This window comes from Podarcis tiliguerta (genome assembly GCF_965153285.1).
Source record: "Podarcis tiliguerta genome assembly, chromosome: 14".
NCBI lineage: Eukaryota > Metazoa > Chordata > Lepidosauria > Squamata > Lacertidae > Podarcis > Podarcis tiliguerta.
This window is the reverse complement of record NC_139547.1, coordinates 7,985,410-7,996,998: the sequence shown is the minus strand read 5'-3', so window position 1 is coordinate 7,996,998 and position 11,589 is coordinate 7,985,410. Positions and strand designations below refer to the sequence as shown.

The following is an 11,589-nucleotide window of genomic DNA, read 5'->3' as shown; positions in this document are numbered from 1 at the left end:
GTCCTGAACAAGTCCTCACCTGCAGCTTGATGTGGCGAAGCTCAGGCACAGGGTTGCTGCTCACCCCAGTCAGGACCAGTCCTACCATTAGGCGGAGTGTGGCAATGGCTCGGATGTTGGCGATGACAAGGAGCCAGCAAGATGTTGGAAGACTGTGCCCCCTAAGCTACCCGGTTGCTCTCAGGTGCAAAATGCTGTCTGGTTGAAAGAACAATGTGAAGAAAGAGCCAATTGTCAATTCAGGCAGCTTCTATGCATGAAATTTGGGGCGGGGGGGAAGAGTCAGAATCTTACCCTTTGCCTCAAGTCTCTGTCAGATGCAGCTCCGCCCCACAAATCCAGATGCCAATTCGGTTTGTTGGAGCCCAGATCTCCTCCCAACCGACCCCTCTCCCCAATAAGTATAAGCCATTTAAAACACACAGACGTCTGCTTACAGGGTGGTGCACCGCAAAGCGCAGGGCAGGCAATACCTCCGCCGCCACCCACCGCCCGAATTTCCCAGTCGTGTATGCAAATACATTCACATGATCTCACGCCAATTGCCACGGGCCAGATCTTCCTGAGCATCTGTGCAGAGCCCCGGATGAGGTCCGCGGGCGTTTCTGCGGCTGGCCATTCCTCATTTATTCCTATTGCAGAGTTTTTCCTCCCACTAATTCCTCTGAATATATATATATATATATATATATGGGGGTTGGGGTGTTTTCAGAGGAATTAGCGGGAGAAAAATATACAGGAAAATATATTAGTGGGAGGAAAATATATAGTTTTCAGAGGAATATAGTGGGAGGAAATATATATATATTTAAAGGCGGGAGGCGGGCGGAGGCTGCAGCCGCCGCCTCTGCACTTGCTCCAGAACCGGTTCCCTTCGCCTCGTCACGTGTCCCCCTGGGAAAAAGCAGCGGGAGGCGGAGCTTCCGCGCCCTCGCCCCGCCCACACGCTTCCCTCAAGCCCTGCAGATTCCACCCTTCCTCCTCCTCGCGCGAGAAGTGGGGGCCCAAGTCTCGCGAGGCTCCGGCGCTGCGGTAGAAGGAGCTGCTCGGCTGCGCTGAGGCGAAAAGGGAGGGAAAAAGGCGGGCGAAGCCGACGGGAAGGACGGCGGAGAAGGAAACTCGCCCGGCGGCGGCGGAGACCGAGCGAGCGGCTGCTGCTGCCTGAGCGCCCCCCCTCCCCCGCTCTCGCGCTCCTTCATTCCTCCTCCTCCTCTCATTCTCTCTCTTTCTTCCCTCCCGCCCTTCCTTGCCCTCCTTCTCCTCAGCCGGCTTGCGGACCGGGATGCTGCTGCGGGGCTCCGGGCCGCTCCCCGCGGCTCTCTCCCTCCTCCTGGCCGCGGCGGGGAGCCTCTTTCCGACGCCGGCCGGCGCGCAGAACGGTGAGAGAGGGCGGCCGGGGCCTGTGAGGGGAGGGCGGGTGGGGGCGGGAGGCGAACCCGAGAGCGAAACCCGCCTGAGGCGGTGATTGACAGGCGGGGGGGAGGGGGCGCCTCGGTCCCGCGGTGGGGGATGCCGCAAGGGGTGGGAGGTTGTCGCGCGGTGGGCGGGGCGTTTCAGGTGTGTGTGGGGGGGAGGAGCCTAGGGAGGGGAGGGGAGGAGCACCTCCCTGCGGGAGCTGGGTTCAAATGCTGGCTCAGCCCACTGGATTAACTTGGCAGTGACCTTGGGCCAGGCGGCCTCCTATTCATCACTCATTCTGGTGGTTAGCTTGGAGGGGGGGGGGACGGGAGGGCCGGCAAGCCTGGGTAGGGGGTAGACTGGGCAGTGGGGTGGGTGTGGAAGAGAAGGAGGGGGGTGAGCCTCAGATGACCAAAGGGACGTGGTTTCAAATTCTGCTGCAGGAAGGGACCCCCACCAGGTGACCTTGGATCAGACAAGCTCTATTGTTATAATTATTAATGCTGTTTACAGTGGATTATTATTATTATTATTTTAAAAAAAATTCCGACTGCTAACTGTTGGGGGGGATACTTTATGGAAGGTGATATACAAATGCTTTAAATTAAATATATGTATATAAAGAGCAGTTTTGTTCTATCTTGCAGAGTTCTTTGTAAGAATAATAAGGTAATTGCCTGAAGTGCATTAAGCGTGTTCAAGGACTGCTGATAATCAGTGTGGCAGAGTGGTTTGAATGTTGGCCTGTGACTACGCAGACCCTAGTTCAAATTTCCACCTTGCCGTATAGCTTCCTGACTGACCTTTAGCTGGACTGTGTCTCTCATCTGCAATATAAGGATAATAACTTAGAGGGCTGATGTGAGGATTAAAGGGGGGAGGCAGGGCAGTGTGTCCTGACCTAAGTTCATTGGAGCAGAGGGAAGGGGAAGAATAAAAATGATATAAATGAAAATGGCAGCTGAGAGAATATGAATTGTAGAAAGCTGTGAAGAGGGAAGCCTTGGGGTGGGTCAGAGAAGAGAGTGGAAGAAGAAAACCAAGGATCCAAAACACGTAGTCATGAGCTACTCCAGATGGCCAGTGAAACTTGCTGTTTCACAGTCTGGTGAACATGATAAGGTAGGGATTGAGGGAACTTGTAATAGGTTTTTGGCAGAGTATGTCAATACATGCTTAATAAGTGAGCACTTCATGACTCTCATACAGCCTTTTGTTTTCTCTCATCATGAGCTTTTCTTTTTGATAATTTGTCATAGTACCTAACGTATCAAGTTAGAAACAGAGGGCTGTTAAAATCCTTAGATACATCTAATTCTAAACCAAAAGGAGTCTGTAGGTGCAAGCTTTAGGCAGCCATTCCTTCCTCCCTTTCATAGCCTCTTGGGGTGTGCCACTTTGAACAGTGTGTGCGGTTCTCCTGGTACATCTCTATCCACCTACTGCATCTTTGGTTTTCTTTAAATGATTTATAATGCAATTGCTTTTTAGTTTCTTAGCAACTAAAGCGTTCTTTTGATAGGTCTGTGATGGAAACCCTGGATTTTTTTCTTTCTAAAGAGTGCTGTAAGAAATCTAGCATTGTATATGTCTCCTCCTTGACATTGATTTGCACCAAGTGCATAATGATTATTAGTGAAGCCAATAGAGCACAGGTTGATTAAAGGCAAATTTAGCATACCTGAGAAGGCTGAGCGTGAACATGTATTTAGACATAAAATCCAGTATCATCTTTGCTCAGTAGGTGTGTACTTGTGGGGCAGTATTACATGATAAAAACAGATGTAAGTTAAATGGCATTGTAAACTGTTTTATTGGTGTAGAAGCATAGGTTTTTTTCCCTAGCTTGAAAAATATATTTGAGTGGACAGTATCTTCTAATGTTGCACAATGGCTTTTTGGGTAGCCTTTTAAAGAAGTCAAATGACCCTGTGTATAAATATTTTTTGTCTTGCTATGTACAGCAGTTTGGTTACTGTGTTTCTCCTGTAATTTGGGCTCTTGGGTTTTAGCTTAGGTGAGTACTTAATTTCTGAACCTTGACTCAGACAATCTTGTTTTTTTTAAAAAAAAAAATATTTTATTAAGGATTTTCTTGTTTTACAGAAGTAAGTGTAATGCCTCGTGTTTTTTTCCCCATGTAACATTTTTACAAATCCGTTTCATTTGTTGAGGCATTAGGGGGAGAAGAAAAGAAAAGAAAAAAGAAAAGGGGGTGGAGAGAGGGAAGATGGATGAGGGTGGGGTCGGGTGGCGGTGTTTCTATTATGTTTAATGTATGTAGAGTTTGGTGTCAGCGTTGCTTGTGTTGTTCACTTGTGTTCCTTTGGTGGTGAGAGAGGTTGGGGTTGGCCTAGGGTGTGATTGTTTGCTTGTGATTGGCTGTGGTGATCTTTGTTTTCGTGTGTGAGTGAGGTGGGTGGGTGTTTTGGATCAGGTTAGCCACATTGATTTGTATGCTGTTGGTGGATTATTGTCATTGTCCTGTTGGGCTGTGTATGTGATAAAGGGGAGCCATACCGGGGTGAAGGCGTCTTCTTCTGTTTGTCCCCATGTCAGTTTCAGTTTATTAGTTAATTTTTCTAGTAGGGCTGTTTCCCATACTATTTGGTACCATTGGTCCATGCTTACTCCTGACAGGTCTCTCCAGTGTCTGGCTATGATGCTTCTGGCTGCTGAGAGTAGGTGGGTTATGAGTTCTTTGTGGTGTAAATGGGCATTGTTGTCTTGGAAGATGTTTAGTAGGGCCAATTCTGGGGTGATGTCTATTACTTTTTTAGTTATTTTACATATTTCTTGTATGGCTGTTGTCCAGTATAGTTGGATTTTGGGACACTCCCACCACATGTGGAGATATGTGCCTGTGGAGGTGCACCCTCTCCAGCATTTTGGTGAGGTTCCTGGGTGTATTAGCGCTAGTTTCCTTGGTGTTAGGTACCACCTGTAGGTGAGTTTCAGTGTGAGTTCTTTTCTTTTCATTGATATGGATTTAAAGGGGGGTTTAGACCACATTCTGGTCCATTGAGTGGGGTTAATATCATAGCCTATGTCATTCTCCCATTGTTTTTTGATTGCATCTAGGGGATTTGCGGGATTTTGGAGTAGTATTTTGTATATTGCGGATACCGTCCCTTTACCGTTTCCCTTTGTTGTTAGGAGGTTTTCGAAGGTTGTCAGGGGCCTAGTTGCTGCTGATTTTACTGTTGGGTTGTTTAAGAGGGCATGTAGTTGGTGTTGTGTTAACCAGGGCATTTGTGTGTCTTCTAGTTTGTCTTGTATTTCTTGTGCTGACAAGGGTTTGTTATTTTTATAAAAGTCTATTAGGCGATATAAGCCTTTGGTTTGCCAGGTTTTTATCTGGAGGTTTTGTGCTGCATGGTAGAATAATGGGTGGTACGCCAGGGGGATTAGTGGGGATGGGGTTGGGGATAGTTTGCCTATTTGTGTTTTCCATGCTTTGAGCATGGTTTGTGTGTACCTGTTAAGTGTTGTGGGAATTTTCTTTATTTTGTTTGGGAGGAGTGGGTATGTTGTGGTGCAGGTATTTTCAATTGTTTCCCTCTCTAGGTGTACCCATTGTTTTGTCTCATCTTCTAGTATATATGGGATTATATGGCGTATTTGGTTGGCATTGTAATATGTTGGGGATTCCCCATCCTCCTTCTGAGGTGGGGAGGTGCAGGTATTTGGGGCTTATTCTTGGTTTTTTATGTGAGAAGATGAAAGAGTGTAGTTTTCTCTGCCAACTGCGAAGTTGGGTTGAGGGGATCCAGATTGGGAGGGTTTGGAGTAGGTAGGTTAGTTTTGGGAGTGTGATCATTTTGATCATGGCTATTTTGTCTGAGAGAGTGAAATTCATGTTATTCCATCTCTTTAGGTCTTTGTTAATTTGTCGCCACAGGGGCTTGTAGTTGTGGAGGTACAATTTATTGAGGCTTCTGGTTATTTGTACCCCTAGGTATTTGAACTTGGTGTGGCAAAGTTTTATTTTGGTGACCTTCGTGAGTTCTTTTTGGGTGTGAGGAGGGGTGTTGAAGCACATAGCTTCTGACTTTGTAAAATTTACCTGTAGGCCCGACACCATTGCAAATGTGTTGAGTTCTCTGATTAGGGAGGTTGCTGTGCTTATGGGATCTGGTGTTGTGACCATTAGGTCATCTGCAAAGAGCCCTAATTTATAGGTTCTGCCTTTTATTTCCACTCCCTTGATGATCAGACAATCTTGTTGAGAAAAAAATGGCTAGCAAAAGGAAGTAAGAATGGAAGAGAAGCAATGCCTGAAAATCTGGACTAGGTTAGTGCAATCCCATTTAAGGTAGAAGAGAATTGTAGGGTTGGAGACATGGATTTGGAAATAAGTGTAGAAATGTCTCAGGAAATTAGTGGGAACTCGTTCCTTATATAACTTCACAGTTGTGTAATTTGGCTATATTCTACTTCTGTCAGACATGCCTGACAATAAAGATCTGGAGATTTTTATGCTAGCTGTTGTCTGAAGTGTTCATCTTTTATGCCATCTTTTGTTTAGGTGAAATGAGGTGAACAGTCTCTTCACATTTGAGTTAAATGATGAATGTGTCTGTAGGCTTTGAATAAAGTGATGGCATTTGACTTTGTTAGGATAAAATAGACTCAACCTCTGCAAACATTCGCTTTGTTATAGTGAGCAGATGTCTGCAGGAGAGGTAATATATTACTTCATGTAAGAGGAATCAGGCTGAAGAAGTCCTGTGCCTGCATTCAAATGGCTGTAGCTGGACTTGAAAACCCCCTGTTGGCATGCACAGTTCATAAAGCACAAGTTTTGTATTTTTTGTGCTTGAAAGAGAAGAGAAGGGTTTCAAATTCTTTATTGCAGTGATTAGGATGGTTATTAAAAGTAAGAACACACTCAGTTCCAAGAGTGGCTGTTCTGAAAGTTAACTTTCAGTCTTCAAAAAACATCCAACTGCTGAATAAGTCCTTGCCTTAATTAATATAAAGCTGCCTGCCATTGTGAGCCTCTTAGTATTGCATACATTGGCACCTGTGATGTGTAGATTGAATGAATGTGGTGTGCCCCCCTTTCATTTTATTTATTTAAAGCAGGCTTCCTCAACCTCGACCCTCCAGATGTTTTGAGACTACAATTCCCATCATCCCTGACCACTGGTTCTGTTAGCTAGGGATGTTGTAGGCATGGGGTTGTAGGCCAAAAACATCTGGAGGGCCGAGGAAGCCTGATTTAAAGTGTGTTTCACTGGTTTTTAAGACAAAATCTTTCCTGGAGTGAATTATAAAAATCAGTGGTAAGTTAGTCCCTGCCCTCAGGCTTTTTCCTTCAGTGGGTTGGGTTTTTCCTATATAACTGATGGCTATTTAGATTGTAGCTGGAAACTGCCCGAAGAACCTTGCTGACAGTAAAGCCACCATAATTTTCTCATGTACACACCCCTGTGAAAGTAGAATTGGAAGGCAGTAAAGACTTAGAGTGAACTGTAAAGCAAAATTATTCATTTGGATCTTTCAGCTTGTGTTCTTGTGAGCCATGTACAGCAAAGATAAAATCCCCACTGAAAACCCACAATATGGTGCTGGCAACCAAGTTGTAGGACAAATTGTAAACTTTAGAATACCCTTATCAGTTGGACTTAAATAACAGAACCAAGCACCGATTTGAACAGAAAATATTAGCTCTGTTTGCTTTCTCAATATTTTAAAAATGTCTACTTTAGGTATACTCTCCATTCTTCTTTGGGAGAAGTTTTGATGTAGACATGGTTTAGTTCGCATTTGCTAGTAGTTATTTTTAGGAAGGAAAAAGAAGCTACTATGGGCTGAGGGTGGCTCTGAGAGTGGAAGAGTGTAGGCTTCCCCCCCCCCCCCCGTGCCTTGCAATCTGTGATACCACAACAATTTGCAGAAGAGGGGCTGCTGATACCGCACTGCACTCAAGCGTTGCTGATACAGGCAACCCCTAGTTTACATGGGTCTTGTGTTCTGGGCCATCACATGCTTTTGTGAAATCACCTGTAATTGGAAAAAAAACTCTGTAAAAGCCTGCAAACAACATGCTTCTATGTTCTGTCCTTTTAGTGGCATCTTTTAGGACCTTTCCGGATCACTGCTGGGTTCGGCACTCTGCATGTGAGCACAATCACACACATATTGGTCGTGCCTAAAACGGGGGCCTGTACCACCTGGCTAGTACAGCAGTTTCTAATACAGTGGTGGTTAGATGACACTGGGTTCTAGTAGACATGCTCCGGCTCTTATAAAGCCTTGGACTTAGTTCTTTTACCTCACTGAGAGCCAGTGTGGTGTAGTGGTTAAGAGCAGTAGTCTCGTAATCTGGGTAACCGGGTTCGCGTCTCCGCTCCTCCACATGCAGCTGCTGGGTGACCTTGGGCCAGTCACACTTCTTTGAAGTCTCTCAGCCCCACTCACCTCACAGAGTGTTTGTTGTGGGGGAGGAAGGGAAAGGAGAATGTTAGCCGCTTTGAGACTCCTTAAAGGGAGTGAAAGGCGGGATATCAAATCCAAACTCTTCTTCTTCTTCTTCACTGAGTGTCTTGTCACTGAGCTACTCTGCCCATAGCTATTTTCTTGTGGAACATTTGGTTTGCCCCTAGACTGTCAACGCTGATGGGGCAAGAGGCAATGATCTGGATGCCTCCTTGCTGAGGCAACCTTCCCATATGCTTTTGCAGTATCTGTATACATTTTCATGTCAGTATCTCTGAATTGAAATGGACTATTAGACCCTCTCTTTGTGCATTAGTATTTTAGTTAACTGCTGTTTGTTTTTCTTTTTCCTATTATTAACAGTAACTGGAAGATTACAATGCTCATATTTTTGCCTTTGGTTGTTGTCATATTGAAATGAACTTAATTATTGTCTTTTGTTTCTAGCTGGAAAATAGCCAATTGAATCATTTAAAAAAAAAAAACCAATCCTGTGCACACAACTTTTTATAACTCCTGAATCTGGTGATTTTTTGCCTATGCAGATATTATAATTACAGCATCGTATTTCTTTCCCCTAATTTGTCTGGATGACATGGGTGTGCTCTAGCCCCTATGCAGTTTAATCTTTATTTAAATGATCTCTAATAAAACTCTGCTTGAGAACACCACTTGTCCAGACTGGTCTGCTCAGAAATCTCTTTGTTACTACAGTGCATGCCAGTGATACTGTATTATTCTCACTGGCTTGGACTTGACTCATTACTGAATTCTTCAAGGCAGAACATTTGATAATCAGCTAAGTAAACTGATTAGAGGTTTTGATGATTAAGCGGTATATAAATTCTGTTAAATAAAACAAAAGAACTATAAAATGAAAGATTAATAAATAAAACAAAGAACTATAAGAATTATAAATGGCCCCTGGTTTTCAACCCACTCTATCCTGGTCACTTCAGATTCAAAATACTATATTGGGGTACTGTGCATTCTGTCAGCACTGTTTTAAGTTCTACTGTTCAAAATGAGATCAGAATATATCTTTGGTTTTGAAGGTGTACAAAGTCAAAGTAGGCAGCAAAATTATGTACAGAGTTCAGCTTTGGATACTGGAGATGAATTCAGATACCACTTCTAGCTAATGTATCTAAGCAGCATACAGTGAAATCAATACAGTATATGCAGTGCTAATAGGTTAAGATAAAGATCCCACTTATGATATATATGTTATTTAAGTATTAACACCAGAAACAATGTGTGAAGAGATAAAAGTACAACTGTTGTTAAACCTTAATCAGAAAAGGCTTGTGTAAAAGGTTACTAATAGCAGAAGTCGTTTTGTGGCTTATATGCATAGGGTGTTCCACAAAGGGAACTAGCCAGAAAAGGCCCTGTGCCCCTTTCCTGTCAACTGCTGCATTTGGTGTACCCAACAAAGATTCTCCAGCTGAATGTAGTGAATGGGCAGGGATGTGGGGGGAGAGGCAGTCTTTCCAATAACCACCTGTGACCAGTGTTAGAAACTGGGATAGAAAAGCTATTTGTCACATGGCTCCTGGAACCTAGGTTATAGGACCAAAAACTGAATGGCTAGTGGTCACACCCCTCCCCATGCTGCAGCACTTTCTGTTCATTTTTTCATGGAGAATTTATTTGGTTCTTTTTGCTGTTTGTGGTATTTGGAGGGTTGTAACTAGCCATAGCAAAACAGGTCACACAGAGAGCACGGTGGGACAAAAAATTTAGGCATGTATAGGACAGTAACACCCAATGAAATTCATGGTTGAGTGGGGATTTGAATACTGGTCTCCCAGGTTCTGGTCTTACAGACACACTAACCACACTGGCTTTCATTGGGAAGACCCTTTCTCTTTCGGTTTGCAAAGTCACCGCTTCTGTGATAGGTGGAGCTGCCAGTAAAGGACATTGTCTCATTCTATCCATTCATGCCCATGTAACATGATAATTTTCAAAGTTCTCAAACTTGAAGCATGCATTTGTTCTTTGGAAGCAATATTTTGGATGTGGGTGGCGCTGTGGTCTGAACCACAGAGCCTCTTGGGCTTGTCGATTAGAAGGTTGGTGGTTCAAATCCGCGCAACAGGGTGAGCTCCCATTGCCCTTTCCCAACTTCTGCCAATCTAGCAGTTCAAAAGCATGCTAGTGCAAGTAGATAAATAGGTACAACTGCGGTGGGAAGGTAAATGGCATTTCCATGTGCTCTGGCTTCCGTCATGGTGTTCCGTTGCGTCAGAAGCGGTTTAGTCATGCTGGCCCCATGACCTGGAAAGCTGTGTGTGGACAAACATTGACTCCCTCGGGCTGAAACGAGATGAGTGCCGCACCCCATAGTTGCCTTTGACTGGACTTAGCTGTCCAGGGGTCATTTTATTGTAGCCTTTTGTTGTACCTTTTATTGTAGCCCCCCAATATGAATCACTAGAACACCTTTGCAAGCTTTTTCAAAAGTTTGAGATCATGTTTCAAAAATTAAAATATGCCATTAATAAGGCATTTATTTATTTAAAACATTTCTTTCCAGCTTCTCATCACCCAAACAACCCTACAGCCGGTTTTGTTAAAATAAAATTCTTAACACATAATGCAAAGCAGGTAGGTCAGTTAGCTCAGTTATGCTGATTTTTTAAATTAAAAGATTCACAATTATTGTTAGCGTTTTTAAAAGCTCTGAGAGTATCTGGAAGTAAAAAAATTTCCATAGTTCCTTTTAAACTCCCCCCCCCCCCCCCGAGTTGGATATCACACTCTACTATTTGATTGAGTGGTTGACAATATTTCAGAATGGTTGCACATCACAGGATACACAGGAGGGTAGCTGGGGTCCATGTAAGAAAACTAATACCGCTCTGTGGTGCCAATGTAGTTGCTTCCAAACAGACTGTGCCAAAAACCACAATAGTTTGGCAGTGATTGTTGGAAGTGATAAACCTGAACTAGCAAGCATGATTTGCATTAACTATATTTTGGCATGATTGAATTGACAAACTATAGTTATGGTTGTTGCTGTGACTCTAGATGCTTTATTTGGAAGCTCAAATGTTACTTGCATTATGGAAGCTGCTTTCAGTCTCTTGCAAAGTGGCATGAAAATGCTGTAAACAAATTGTGCATTGATTCTCAGCTATGGCTAGTGTGAACTGTGGCTTGCCATGGAATGAGCCACGGTGACAGGCTATCCAGAAAGCTGGGCAAAATGCTATTAAAGGCAACATGTGTATAAAATGATCACAACAGACTGGTGAAGAGTAAGAACTAAATTTGCAAAAAGTGAAGGCTCAGTGGAATATAACTGATCTATAAATATCTTTTAGGGAACAGCACAAATTAAGGAAGGGAATTACTTTGTCTCAGAAGTTGGTAGGATTGGAAAGGAGCAGGATTGAAAGAAAAGCAAAATATGATTTAAGATGAACAAAGTTCAATTTTCAACTTCTCCAATACTGAAACCCAAAAGTTGGGTCTCTTAAAAAAGAGAAGGAAAGGAGAGGAGATCTGCTATGAAGGGTGTGACACAAAGGCCAAAATCAAATCAACTCTAAAGAAAAAATAAGGCAGCTTCTGTCTGCAAGAAAGGAGGGAAGGCGCCAAGAGTCACACAATACAGAAGACAGACCCATTACAATTGCTTATACTTTGATGGAGGAGTCTCACTTGTCATAAATACAAGATAATAGTACTGGAATACAAAGCCCTACATGGCTTGGGACCCAGGTGCTTAAAAGAGTA

General features: G+C 43.7%; 1 protein-coding gene across 2 annotated transcripts in view; it reads left to right on the top strand.

Moving 5' to 3' along the window:
• The first annotated feature begins 992 nt into the window (after window positions 1-992).
• The window catches only part of NPTN (neuroplastin), a 49,065-nt gene continuing 38,468 nt past the window's right edge, over window positions 993-11,589 (top strand). The window contains exon 1 of one of the 2 annotated variants that reach the window (XM_083413162.1): window positions 993-1,379. In XM_083413162.1, the coding sequence (XP_083269288.1) occupies window positions 1,283-1,379 (97 nt within the window). In that variant the 5' untranslated portion in view covers window positions 993-1,282. The remainder of the gene's footprint in view (window positions 1,380-11,589) is intronic. The other variant, XM_083413163.1, reaches the window with a different exon arrangement.